This window comes from Cucurbita moschata, unplaced genomic scaffold (genome assembly GCF_002738365.1).
Source record: "Cucurbita moschata cultivar Rifu unplaced genomic scaffold, Cmos_1.0 Cmo_Scf00003, whole genome shotgun sequence".
NCBI lineage: Eukaryota > Viridiplantae > Streptophyta > Magnoliopsida > Cucurbitales > Cucurbitaceae > Cucurbita > Cucurbita moschata.
The window spans coordinates 1,824,053-1,838,867 of record NW_019268519.1 but is presented as its reverse complement, the minus strand read 5'-3'; the positions used below and the strand labels follow the sequence as shown (position 1 = coordinate 1,838,867).

At 33.0% G+C, this 14,815-nt stretch overlaps 1 protein-coding gene across 1 annotated transcript; it reads right to left on the bottom strand.

Moving 5' to 3' along the window:
- Positions 1 to 4,354: 4,354 nt before the first annotated feature.
- Positions 4,355 to 12,796, bottom strand: LOC111438880 (plasma membrane ATPase 4-like). Its single transcript, XM_023076707.1, has 16 exons — positions 12,724 to 12,796; positions 12,550 to 12,616; positions 10,858 to 10,977; positions 10,533 to 10,769; positions 9,111 to 9,995; positions 8,928 to 9,032; positions 8,139 to 8,283; positions 7,890 to 8,054; positions 6,651 to 6,889; positions 6,540 to 6,572; positions 6,349 to 6,430; positions 5,929 to 6,089; positions 5,306 to 5,479; positions 5,056 to 5,238; positions 4,796 to 4,980; positions 4,355 to 4,727 (listed from the first exon to the last, which is right to left on the bottom strand). The coding sequence occupies exons 2-16, from the start codon at positions 12,598 to 12,600 to the stop codon at positions 4,631 to 4,633; spliced, it is 2,862 nt and encodes a 953-aa protein (XP_022932475.1). The 5' UTR covers positions 12,601 to 12,616; positions 12,724 to 12,796; the 3' UTR covers positions 4,355 to 4,630.
- Positions 12,797 to 14,815: the final 2,019 nt, after the last annotated feature.

The window sequence follows — 14,815 nt, the reverse complement described above, 5'->3', positions numbered from 1 at the left end:
AAAAAAAAAAAAAAAAAAAAAAAAAAAATTTCCTCTCGCATCCCTTTCCTAAAAAGGCAGCATAAAATATCCCGAACCTAACAAATCCATTTTTAAAAAGAATTAAATTACATAATATATGAATTTTTATATTTGGATGTGCTTCATTTTGTCCTTTTATTTGTTTGGTATGGTTCATACATTGTATTCATTATATTATGTAATTTTATTGCTTTAATAACTATTTTAATTTATGTTTATAAATATTACTTCTTCCTTATTTTAAATCTAAACTTACTTTTACTTTTGAAATTTAATTAAGAATTTCAGAAAAAAAAAACTATATACGTGTGTGATAATATAATATACTATAATATTAGTGTGGGTGAAAAAATCTTAAAATTTAAAAAGATATTATTCGGATGATAATAAATAACATATCTAAGATATAAATACATTATTTTTATTTATTTATATAAAAAGCATGTATTAATAACTCTAATTAATTAAAGATCATAATTTAATGTCCCTATGACATGCATGGTGGTTAGCTATACATAGGCTGTCCATGTGAGCTATGCACATGCGCCATATTTCCCCCATTGACCGTTTGAGAGAGAGAATCTCGATTGGTTAATTATAAGCTATTTATATATTCTAACCGGTCAAAACTGACAATATCTGTGGTAGGCTTAGACTGTTACAAATGACCGAAAATTTTTAGTAGGAAACATGTAAGTGAGAACAAAACATGTTAAAATAAATCATATTATCTACATTCGTTTGTGGGGATAGTTTTTTCTTTTGAAAATAATTCAAGTACATAACATTCGTCGTGTCATAGAGAATGTACGAGAACATATTTTATCTAACACGAGAGTTCAATCTATATGAACATATTTAAGTCGGACAGTCTGATTAACAACATGATTTTTACATGTAACAACATAACTTTCACGATAGCTTGGTGATTTCGAAATTCATTCAAAGATCTCTTACATGTGCCAACTCCAAACTCTAATAAAGAGATTCTCCGAGAAAAAAGGAAGTGGGTTCGAGAAATGAATATTCTAACCATACAACATTTATATATTAAAGTAAAATAAAGTGAGACCTTAAAGAATCTTAATAAAGGCTCGACAAATGTACATGGGTGACGGGTATAGATAGATTCACTGTATATTGAATTGTCGAATCATATAAATTAGAATTAAAATCGGTAGGTACATTCAATATAATGTTTTGGAAACAACTTAATTGATTCTGATATACCGTCGTCTTCCAACCATTGTCCAATGACCTATACATACAATATATATATATATATATATGAAATACAATTTAGCCTTGTCCCTTTGTATTCACATAAATATTTTATTTTTATTAAGTCGTTGTTATTAAAAATAGTTAACAAAAATGACGATGCAATGCAACATTTAAATATACTTTATTAATTAATTAATTAAATTGAGAAAATACCCATTTTTAATTAATTAAAGCAAACCATAGTATTCATAACCATAATTAATTAGTTAACATTAAATTGGATTGATTATACTTTATAAAAAGGATTTATAATTGACATTTTTAATCTCTAATTATATCTGCCATTTTCTATAATATTATATTATAATTTTAAACAACTAAAAATAATAATATAAATAAGTGAATTAATTTTATCTAGGTGGCAATAAATGGCGCGGGGCAGTTTGGGGACTAATTTGGAGGTGCCACTTGTTGAAACGGGGTTGGATAAAAATAAATTTATTAAAAAATTGAATTTCTCTTGTTTTTTTTTTCTTTAATGAATATTTTCCACCTCTAGTCCTATCCTTAATTATGCCACATTTAATCATCGCTAGCTTCCACACTATTTCACCAAAAAAAAAAAAAAAAAAAAAAAAAAAAAAAACTAAATAACTAAATGCAGGTGAAATGACCATTTTAGGACATACCAATCAATTTCATAAAAATTATTTAATCACATCTTTTTTATGAAACACGAGCACGGTATAAATCTTACATTTTGAAAAGACTAAATACATTAACGATTTTTAATCTTTTTGAAACACGAGCAAGAATAAAAAAAAATTATTAAAAATTACTGATAAATAGATTGATGTATTAAAGAGGGCGTAAATAAATTTTGAAACGTAAAGATAATATTGATAATTTAAAAGATTAAAGATCAAATTTTAAAAAAAAAATGTAGAAGGTAATAATTTAAGCCTAAAATTTAAATCAAAATTTAAAATCTTAAATGAAGATGGTCTCGACATTCTTCTATCTCTTTTATAATATATAACTATTTGTATTGATCAACACAAATTATTTCTGCACGTTATGATCGACACGAATTCTTTTCGAATAAGAGACATAGGTGAGAGAAAGGGTTAGAGATTGAATGTGAAAATCTTAGAAAAAGAGAGACAAAAGTGGTGGGCAAAAAGAAAAAAGAAATAAATAATAATAATAATAATAATAATAAGGAAATAAATAAAATATTATTTCCAAAAAGAAAAAAAAAGAAAAAAGGAAAGGGGAGTGGATTGGATTAAAAAAGGAGCACGCTTTGTAGGCTAACTAAGGCACATCCCTTAACCTTTGTGGCTCCCACTATTTTATTTTATTTTATTATTTATTTATTTTTCTCTATTTCTTTTGCATTCATCCTTATCTTGCCCTAAGATTCCCTTCACCTAATTATTATTTTTATTTAAAAAATGGGTTATTTTGTTCTAGAAGAAAATTTTAAAAGAAAATTTTAATTTCCCATTTTTAAAATCTTTTCCTATTTCTCTTAATTAAAATTTTGAATTCTAAAATTATATTGTGGTGTGAGAAAAGATGGCCGTTATTGATTTAATAGGTAGATGATAGTGTACTAAAAGACATGTTTTACGTTTGTCCACCTGCTCGGTATGAACTTAAAGTTTAAAAATTAAATTTGTAGTTAAATATCTATTTATCAACATTTAATGAAATTATAATATTGGAGGTGATTAAAGATGAGTTGTAGAGTTAGTTAATAAAATTGATCTATCCCTGAAACTTTTTTTGATCTATCAACTTGATCCGTCCAAAAATAGAGTTCATAACTCAATCTTACATAAATTATTATGAAGATAATTTTAAATAATTTTAAAAAAATGAACAAATCTCAACCTATCTCGAGATTACTGTAGTGGGTTATGAATCTTATTCGAGTCATCAATTCAATCAATCCAAATTTTCAAATTTGTCTAAAGAAAACTTCAACCGAACCCAATCTATATATGTCTCCCACGTTAGGATTTCTGGTTGAATTGCATACGTCAGATTCATATATTTAAAAGTTTTTAAAAAAATAATTATAGAAAACAATATTTTATTACTTCCTTGGTCAAAAGATAATAATTTTATCAACTATTTAATATTTTTATTTATGACGTAGTCTATATAAATAATTGAAAACAAAAAAGACAGACTTTATAGAGACGATCAAAAGAAAGTGACATTTCATTTTTATTTTCTGAAAATTTTTCAGACGACGTAAAATAAAAATAATAATAATAATAATAATAATAATAAACAACTTAATTGGTAATTATAAATAAATTTTAAACAAAGAAAAAGGGAAAAATCTACCGTGTACTGATGAGAGGAAAGTTCCAACAAGAAATTGGCCATTTTTGGAAATTAAATTAAAGTTTTTTTTTTAAATTTTAATAAATAAATAAATAAAAAGGGAAATTGATGGATTAATTTTGGTTCCTCGTTCATTGCATCAAATTGGAGGATGACTTCCCATACAAATTAAAAAATATATATATATATATATTATTCTTTAAAAATTGACCAATAAAAAACAGAAAACATGGGGGAATGGGACCAGAGGAATCTTTTTTTTAGTTGGGATCAAAGCTTATCATTCCATTTTCTTACAATATCCTCCCACACACGTTGTCTTAATGTCATTTTTTAATTTAAAAAGATTTGCATATAGATCGGGAGTCTTCCTTATAAGTGCGTGTAAACCTCTCCTTGATATACTCATTTTAAAAATTATGAGACAGACAACAATACGTAAAAGCTAAAACGAACAATATCTACTAGCGGTAACCTTTTATAGAACATGAGAAGACAAAGGTTATGAACGGTTCTTATCAAGGGGACAAGCAAAATCTCAACTTGATACCATTTGCCTTCAACCAAGATCTGTTTGGATCATGGGAAAATGGGAAGTTTTCAATCTGTGAGGTGTTGGGATCAGGAATCAAGTACAAAGCTTTGAACTTGTAGGCAATCTATTATTTGCTCATCTCAAATCATTCTTCTCCCTGTTATCTTATTCTTTCCATTAATGTTCTTCCTTTTGTTCTAACAAGAAAATTCCTTTTTGGGAATGAAGAATTTGATTCCCCTTTTGCTTTCGGTTCCATTAATGAATCAAATCCTTAGATTTTGGGTCGGATTTAAACGGCTATCAAATAGTAGATTCGAACTTCTAACATCTTGATATGCTTAAACTAGTTGAGTTTTTTATTCCATTAACGAACCACTTAAACATGAACTCATTCTTATGACGACAACAAAATATATTAGTGGGAATCACATTGTTCCTCTCGGCCTTTATCTTCTTCTGTTCTTGCAGCAACTTTTATGGCAGATTCTACACAGTATAATGCTGTTGGATTGTATCAATATCCAGCCCTTTCAGTTTCACCACTGATTCAACATGACCCTTCAGAGTGTTGAGCTCCCTAAGCCTGTAACGGAAACGTTGTAGATTGGTGAATGTTAGTATAATCTAAACTAATGAACTTGTTTGTGTTACCTAGCAATCTCGGCTCGTCTCTTGGCCTGCTCGGCGATCTCGGACAGCTCTCTGTAGCTATTCTTTTCAATGAACAGGCTGGTTCTTTCTGGGGCTGGTTGGAGGCCATGTAAGGTCCTTTGAGTGGCAGCCCATTGAGCTTCTCTTTCGGCCATTCCATAGTTTTTCTTCGTCGTAAAGGCGGTCTGGTTTTCGACACGAAAAACATGGTTAGCAAAGGGGCAATGAGTGTTTGGAGAAGGCCATTGTTAAAACTATACCTTGTTATCTAGCATGTTAAGCCAAGCCTTGCCACTTAAGGCATATCGAATAGCAAACTTGATGAAGTCTAATGGAATGTAGAAAATAATACTGTAAAGCCAGACTACGCCAGCCCATCCCCATCCAACTCCCTTGATCTTTGCAAATCCCCAATTTGCATATACTGCTATCAGCGTTGCAACCTGCAACCCAGACAATCATTTACCCGCCCATATCAATATAATGTTTGAATGTTTTACCTTGCCTTACCAGTTGTGCAACCATGAAAGCAGCCATGAGTAGCAAGCCAGGGCGTTCGGAGTACGACCAGCTTCGCGATCGAGTCACAAAGATCAAAGCCTGGCTGACAATGCTCACTTGTAGGTAAAGAGCAGCCATCATTTCTTTAGGACTGTCCTTTATAGATCTTACACCAAATTTCTCCTGTGCATTGTTCATGGTTTGATAAATAATAGGGGCTAAAACTGTTGAGGATGGTTAGGAGAGGAGTCCCACATCGGTTAATTAAGGGGTTGATCATGAGTTTATGAGTAAAAAATATATCTCCATTGGTAAAAGACCTTTTGGGGAAATCAAAAGTAAAACCATGAGAGCTTATGCTCAAAGTGGTCAATATCATACCATTGTGGAGGGTTCGTGATTCCTAACATGGTATCGGAGCCATGCTCTTGACTTAGCCATGCAATAGAATCTTTAAATGTCGAACAAAGAAGTTATACATCTCCATTGGTATGTGGTCTTTTGGGGAAACCAAAAGCAAAGCCACGAGAGCATAAGCTCAAAGTGGACAATATCATAACTATTGTAGAGAGTTCGTGGTTCCTAACAAAACTGGTGGCAGCTCAGGAGGAAGGGATTGAGAAGAATCTTACTGGGAAGTAGTCTGTTTCTCTCATTATCCAGAAGAATATGACAGTCATCAAAGCCAAGTAACCTCCAAGCATAACGCCGGTAGCAAATATCTCTCTCAATTTCCAGCTATCAGGTAATGGAGATGGCTTCACTCTATCCTTTGAGATGGTCATGATTGTGCCTATATCAGGAAGATTAGTCAATGAAGCAGATAATGTTGAGGATGGAGGGAGTCCCACGTTCGCTAATTCAGGAAATAATCATGAGTTTATAAGGAATACATCTCCATTGGTACGAGGCCTTTTGGGAAGCCCAAAGCAAAACTATGAGAGTTTATGCTCAAAGTGGACAATATCATACCATTGTGGAGAGTCGTGATTCCTAACAGATAAGAGAGTAGATATCGATATCAAATGCTTATTTAGCAGCAGAATACTAACCATCATTTAGAATGGCAATGATCAAAACCATGAAAGGAGAGAAGTCGAACTTCCATATGAGGGCAATAAGCATGAAACCGAACTGTTTGTTGGCAATCAAATGCAAAAAGTTCGTAAACTAAGATCCATAATAGAGATAGAATAAGAACATGTGCTTATTTGTACGAATACGAACAGGTTTGGGTACATACCACGATACGTATAGTGATCGAAACTGCATAAATCTGCAAAAGAAGAGGGGAATGGTTAGCTGAAATCATGAGGGAAATGGTTGATCTAAGGGAGGCTGGTGGAAGACTGACCGTATAATTCTTCATTCTTTGGAAGATAGCTCTACTTGTAAGAACAGCACTGATGATAACACTCAAGCCAGGCTCTGTAAGGACTATATCAGAAGCACTTCTAGCAGCATCAGTAGCATCAGCAACTGCTATTCCAATGTCAGCCTTCTTCAGTGCCGGAGCGTCATTTACGCCGTCTCCGGTCATTCCACAAATATGTTTCCTCTCTTGCAACTTCCTCACGATCTCGTACTTGTGCTCTAAACATTCAAGAATGGAGATTTCAGACTACATGATTTGTAACAGCTGAAACTTAGCTGAAACTTACTTAGCATATATTGTCCACTTACTTTTAGTATATATTGTCCGCTTTGGCTTGTTTGTCGTCAGCCTCATGATTTTAAAACGCGTCTATTAGGGAGAGGTTTCTATACCCTTATAAGGAATGTTCCATTCCCCTCTCCAACCGATGTGAGATTTCATAATCCACCCCCTTGGGAGCCAGCGTTCTCGCTGGCCCACCGCCCAGTGTCTGGCTTTGATACCATTTGGCCCACCGCCCGGTGTCTGACTTTGATACCATTTGTAACAGCCCAAACCCACCGCTAGTAGATATTGTCCGTTATGGCTCATTACGTATCGCCGTCAGCCTCACTATTTTAAAACGCGTCTACTACGGAGAGGTTTCTACACCCTTATAAGGAATGCTTCGTTCCCTCTCCAACCAATGTGAGATCTCACAATCTACCCCGTTTGAGAGCCTAGCATCTTTGCTGACACACCGTCCGGTGTTTAGCTCTGATACCATTTTTAATAGCTCAAACTCACTGCTAGCAGATATTGCCTGCTTTGGTCCGTTACATACCGCCGTCAGTCTCATGGTTTTAAAATGCGTCTACTAAGAAAAGATTTCTACACCCTTAAAAGAAATGCTTCGTTCCCCACTCCAACCGATGTGAGATCTTACAATCTAACCCCCTTGAGGGTCCAACGTCCTCACTTGCACACCGTCCAGTGTCTGGCTCTGATTCCATTTATAATAGCTCAAACCTACCGCTAGCAGATATTGTCCACTTTGGCTCGTTACGTATAGCCCGTCAGTGTCACGGTTTTAAAACGTGTCTACTAGGGAGAGTTTTCCACACCCTTATGAAAAATGTTTCGTTCTCTTCTCCAACTAACGTGAGATTTCACTTCATTCTACAAATTAACTTTCACGGTAGTTTATTTCAGTAAGTGGTGATTGAAAATCAATCTCACCAGGAAAAACTCCAGCAAATCCATCTGCCTTTTCAATTAACTCTTCTATAGGAAGACCTGCAATGCTTTCATCCTTGTGTTGACCAAGTAAGGATGCAGATGGGTACATGTTCGTCCCCATTCCGAGTCGTCGACCCGTCTCTTTGGCGATGGCGAGCTGATCACCTGCATTGATGGGGAGCTCAGAGAGAATAATCTAAGAAACACAATGAATGGATATGACTAACTTGATTGAGTTGAATTAATTACCAGTAATCATCTTGACATTCACACCTAAATGGAGAGCTCTTTTGATGGTTTCTCCACTGTCATGCCTTGGAGGATCAAATAGAGGCAATAAACCAACGAACTGCCATGCACTTCCAGGACTTTCTTTTCTTTTCTCAGGTACTTCCTGAACCAACATGACATAGCAATGATTACACAAATGTCCCCAAATTAAGTTTATTATTACCTAACGTCCAACCCATTGCTAGTAGATATTGTTCAACTTTTCCTCAATATTTTTAAAACGCGTCTCAAATGATATCAGAGCCAAACACTAGACGATATGCCAGTGAGGAGGCTGAGCCCTGAAGGGGATGGACACGAGGCGGTGTGCCAGCAAGGATGCTGGGCACCGAAGCGGGTGGATTGGATTGGGGGTCCTACATCAATTAGAGAAGAGAACGAGTACTAGCGAGGACACTGGGCCACGAAGGGGTGGATTGGATTGGATTGGGGTCCCACATCGATTAGAGAAGAGAATGAGTGTCAGCGAGAATGCTGGCCCCAAAGGGAGTGGATTGGAATGGGGTCCCACATCAATTAGAGAAGAGAACGAGTGTCAGCGAGGACGCTAGGTTCCAAAGGGGGTGGATTGTAAGATCCTACATCGGTTGGAGAGGAGAACGAAGCATTCCCTATAAGGGTGTGGAAACCTCTCCCAAGTAGACACGCTTAAAAACCTTAAAGAGAAAGCTCAAAGGGAAAAGTCCAAAAAGGACAATATCTGCTAATGGTGAGCTTGGAGCGTTACACATTGAACATAGTCAAGACCTGTCTCGCAACAGCCAACGAGCGAAGACCACGTTCCGCAAATTTGTCGATAACAGCATGAGCCTCCTTCTTAACATCGGCCTTGCAGTTGCAAAGCGTCAAGATCTGTGAGCAGAAATTCATTGTGAGAACAACAACATAGTAAATATTCAATGAAACAAATGGATATGAAAGTTAATATACCTGTTCTGGAGCACCTTTGCTTGCTCGATGCCAATTATCATTGGAATCAATGTAAGTTAATGCAGTTCTCTTATCCACAGGATTGAAAGGGAAGAAATGCACTTCTTTTATGCCTGCTCGTGCCTCCTTAGGATCAGCTAGCATTCCCACAATAGCAGCATCAATAGCATCTTGATTTTCAGTTCGAGAAGCTCTAGCAGCAAGCAATATCACATGCTGTTTATCCACACCATTAGCAAAAACCTCAACCAAGTTGACATCAACACTAAGCTTGTTTAGAGTCAATGTTCCTGTTTTATCACTGCACAGGACATCCATACCAGCCATCTCTTCAATAGCAGTCATACGCTTAGTGATAGCGCCTTGTTGGGACAGCTTATGAGATCCAATAGCCATTGTCACTGACAACACTGTTGGCATGGCAATCGGTATTCCTCCGATCAAGAGAACGAGCAGATTGTCGATACCGTCGCGGTAACTTCGGTGTTGAATTGGGTACATGACAATGATCTCAACCAGCATTCCTAAAGCAATGGAACAAATACAGAAATTCCCAATTGCTGTGAGCACCTTTTGGAAATGGCCAACTTGGTGGGTGCTGTCTACAAGATGTGCTGCTTTTCCAAAGAAGGTATGAACACCAGTGGCAATAACAACAGCTTCGATTTCTCCTTGTTTACAAGTTGAACCAGAGAAGATTCCATCCCCTGGATTCTTGGTAACAGGAAGTGATTCTCCAGTCAATGCAGATTGATCAACTTTCAAAGGATCGCCCTCCAGAAGACGAGCATCAGCTGGGATGATATCCCCCAACTTTACACTAATGATATCTCCTGGAACCAAAATTGCAGCATCCTGCTCGCTCCATTTCCCATCTCTCAGTACCTGCAAATCAAATTTACGAGGGAGTCCCATATTAATTAATTTAGGGAATGATCGTGGGTTTATAAATAAAGAATACATTTCTATTGGTACGAGGTCTTTTGGGGAAGTCCAAAGCAAAACCATGAGAGTTTATATGCTTAAAGTAGACAATATTCATACCATTGTGGAGATTCGTGATTTCTAACATGGTATTAGAGTTATGCCCTTATCTTAGTTATGTCAATAGATGTCGAACAAAGAAGTTGTGAGTTTTGAAGGTGTAGTCAAAAGTGACTCAAGTGTTTTGTTCAAGGACTCTAAAGAAGGAGTCGAGTCTGTTCGATGGCTCCATAGGCTTCAGGAGAGGCTCTATAGTGTCGAACAAAGGGTGTATTTAGTTCGAGGACTCCAGAAAAAGAATCCAGCCTCAATTAAGGGGAGGCTCTATAATATACTTTATTCGAGGGGAGGAAGGTTGAAGCTCAAAATGGTCAATATTATATTATTATAGAGAGCGTGATTCTTAAGAATAAGTTGTTTAAGACTTTGTTGACTCACCTTAGTTTTAGGGGCAAGGCCAGCCATGAGAGCAGCAGCAGCATTCCCAGCGTTATTTTCTTCAATGAAACTGATAGTGGAGTTGATGACCAGCAAACATATAATACCCACAAAGTCTTCCCAATCTGGAGGCTGTCCATCACCATTAGCCAAAGCAATAGCCATCAAAGCTGCGGCTTCCATAACCCAAGACAAGGGATTCCACATGAACCCCAAGAACTTCAGAAATTTGCTTTCCTGTTCATAAACACGTCAGTGGAATCCTCAAGTATGATTAAACAAACATGACAGTATTGGGGAGTTTTTTTTGTTCTTTTTTGCAGACCTTTTTCTCTTCTAATTTGTTGGGACCGAATATCTGGAGCCTGTTTTCCCCCTCCGGAGTTGACAGACCTTCGGGGCCACATTTCAGTAGCTCAAATACTTCCTCGATCGGGATTTTCTCCTGTAAACCAACAGGTGAGGCACTTGACAAAATGAACAACTTTTTTTTTTTTTAATCCAAAATCTTAGTTTTATTAGTTTTTAGAAAACCAACATAATTTTTAGAATCTAAAAACTAAAAAATAATAATTACCAAACAAATCTTAATTTCTTTTCTTACTAATTGACCAAATAAAAACAGAATAGAAAATCTTTATGTGAAAGAAATTATTTTTATTGAAGTATTTAGAATTTACCTTTAAGTAGCGGCTTATTTAACTTCATCTATTTTAGTACAATAAATCCAATTTTAAAATTTGGAATTAATATATTAACCCTATCCAATCCCTTTTCCTTTACTTGTTATATATTTATTTATTTGCAATATATTTAAAAGAAATTAGACTAAATAATAAAGATATCGTTCAAATTTGTACTTTGTCTAAAAAAATATCTCTAAATTTTCAAAAGTTTCAATGATATCCTTAAATATTAAAAAAATATATCATTATCATTAGTTTGGGATGAAAATAGTTAGTATTTTGTTTTAACGAGTATTTTAAAAATACCAAACTTTAAAAAATTTCATTATTGTTCTGAAATTTTTTAAAATATTTTTACCGTTAATATTATATTTAAAAATTATTTATAAATTTTTAAAAGTTTTATAAAAAAAATTAAAAAAAAGTTTTCAATGTAGAGACAAAAAGTTTTCTAAGTTATCTACAAATATTTTATTTTATTTTGAAAAATTCATAATATTTTTAAAATATTATATCAAGCATAAAAGTATTTTTGAGTTTTTTTATAAAAAGTTTAAAGGTATTTTCAAAGTTTTTTTTTTTTTAAATTAAAAGATATCTTTTAAAATTTTAGAGAGAAAAAAAATAGTATTAATGAAAAATTTGAAAATTCTAATTTAATTCTAATGAGTGGGAGTTACTAAAATTTAATAAATTCTCCTAAAGTATATATAACTTAGAATTTTGTCATACAATTTAATAAAATTCTCATGAATTTTACCCAATAATTAGTTAAAATTTTCATCGATAGTTAGAATTACTTTTTATTCATCAAATCACATGTACTAATACTAATCTTTAAAACAAATAAACTACCTCTTATTTTTAAAGAATTATAAGAATCAAATTTATAATTTAATTACATCCAACTATTTTATTTTGTAATAATTTAAGAAAATAGAATATTATACTTATGATCTAATTCTCTATAGTTGAGAAAATAAATTATTTATAAAGATTTTAGCTGACTTTTTACTTTGAAATTGCATGGACTAAATTTTAAATTTATTCAAACTATTAAAAGAATCTACTTGGAAGAAGGATGAGATATACACGTGCGATGGAACGGCGACGTGAACGGGACCGTTTTTTCCTTCGCGCCAAAAAAAAAAAAAAAAAAAAAAGCCCTGAATCCACAATTACTTGATTTTGGTACTCATTTCATGCATATACAATTAGGTCGAAAAATTGAGGAAGATGAAGAACCAGAGCGTGAATCTAAGAAATCTGAGATAGAATCAGAAACGCGCGATAAAGTAATTTGCGAAGGAAATTTGGAGGCGATTACGTACCAGGTCAACAGTTTCGTTCTTGATTTCCTCGAGACTGAGTTTTCCGGCCATTTCCCCCTTCTCCGACCTTCATCAATTAACATACAGTTAGTTCCGATACCGGCGGAAGCCTTTTTCAGTGAAATGGAGAGAGAGAAAAGTAGAGAAAAGCCATTGAAGATGAGAAGAACTTACCTAATTGAGAGAAGAGCTTCACCAGAACTTATGGAGGTTGCGAATTCTTTTCTGCACTCTGCCTCCTTTTTATACCATACTACCGCCACTCACATTTTCCACTCCATTTTATTTTTATATTCTAATAATATAAATTATATTTTTTAAACTCTCCAACATACTAGCAAGACATCATACGTTAAAGACATACAATTTTAAAAGTTTTTAAAGTTTAAAATCGACACAACTTTCCATCTCAATTTATTATACAACTATGTATCTGAGTAGATGAGAGATACATAAATGAATCGATATTACATTTGAATGAGATAGATTATGAGGATAGTATGACTAAGATAGACGAAAATAAAAATTATATTTATATTAACACGGTAATTTTTTTTTTTTTTTTTTTTTTTTTATGGTTGGATGTTTAGAATAATAAATATATTTTAATATAGTTTTCAAATAATTATATTTTTAAATTTTGACACATAAAATTAATTATAATTGTTATGGATTAAATTTCTTGGTCATTTAATACAAGACTTTGGCATATATTTGAAAAGTCAAGGTTTGACTCTTTGCTTCATTCGTTAAAAATATCAGGATGTACTAAAAAACATAAAAATATAGTTTTGTGCTGACTGAAAATACATGTCACATAAGCTTTGCATTAAATAATTTATATAAAAAGACTAAAATGGCTTATTCAATGTCCATGTATTAAAATACAATACAACAATGGAATTTTCGTAGTTCAAACGCAAAATAAATATAACAATTAAAAAAAAAATTATTTAGTTATATTTTTTCATAAGTAACTCTAAAATATTTTTATTAATGTTAAATTACTATAACGAACAACTATCGAACACTATACAAGTCGACCGTTGTTGATGGAGGTCACCGACTTGGTTATCAATGATAGAGTGGAGGTTAGTGGCACTAGTTAATTGAGGTGGGCAGGATGATTGTAAGCGATTGATGATAGTAACAGTGGGAGGGTATTTTGGTCATTTTTATATATTATAAAAACTACCGACCACTATATAGATCAACCGTTGTGGATGGAGGTCTCCAAATTGGTTATCAGTGATGGAGTGGTGGTTAGTGTAGCTAGTTAATGGAGGTGGACGGGACGATTACAGGCAATGGATTGTAGTAACAACACGAGGGTGTTTTCGTCATTTTCATATATCATTAAAATCACTTATGTAAATATGGTATTAAAGTTAGTAGGTATTGTTTTAAATCCTTTAATTCTTTAGAGGAACTGCAAAAAACAACCCGTTTGCAGACAATAAATAACACTTAAAAAGATATTTAAAATGTCATCAAAGGCATGGCGTGTCCTTGCCTTTCCTTTTTTAGGGTTTGTCAACTGAATAAATAATTGCTATTACAAATTAAAAATTAAAAATTTAGTTTTTTTTTTTTTTTTTTTTTTTTTAACTAGGTAACGAAATAAAAAAAATTATAAAGAAAAGATAATATTCATAAAATTAATTTTTAAAAACAAAAAATAATCATAATTTAGGTTATAAATTCTTTAGCTTGACTTCTTTAAACGAGTAGATTTTTAAATAACATATTTGTGGAAAATATTAGAGTTTAATTATTAATATGTTTTGAAGAGAGCGATTAATTAATGTAAAACAGCGAAAATGAGAATAAATTATAATAAAATTATTGAGTCTTAATTATTAGTTTTCCATTAATGAAGCAATAATATTGAACCCCCTCTCATTATTTACTATTAATAATTATAATATTCAAGGTTTCATTAAATTTACTCAAATTATAATTTCTATGAAAAATATTTAAAAAATCAAATTATAATTTCTATGAAAAATATTAAAAAAAATTAAAGTCAACGGAAAAATGATTGAGAAGTTTAGAAGAATTAAATAAGATTATTAATGGAAAAGTTGACATTAAAAAATAATTAAGTTGTAATTGTTTCTCTAATCTCGGAAGAAGATAAGCATGAATGTCAATATTAGTAGCGTTGATTTGATGTTAATTTTTCAAGATAATATCATAATTTAATTAAAAGTGTAGTACATAAATTAATTAAAATGCACAAGTAATGCCTTCGTGGGCATGCCAG

Excerpts from the sequence above, each read along its gene's own strand:
- LOC111438880 (XM_023076707.1), bottom strand. The coding sequence starts at position 12,600 with ATGGCCGGAAAACTCAGTCTCGAGGAAATCAAGAACGAAACTGTTGAC. Across the intron at positions 6,090-6,348 it reads CATTGCCATTCTAAATGATG|GCACAATCATGACCATCTCA; the intron begins GTTAGTATTCTG and ends TTCCTGATATAG. Across the intron at positions 4,728-4,795 it reads AGACGAGCCGAGATTGCTAG|GCTTAGGGAGCTCAACACTC; the intron begins GTAACACAAACA and ends TTTCCGTTACAG.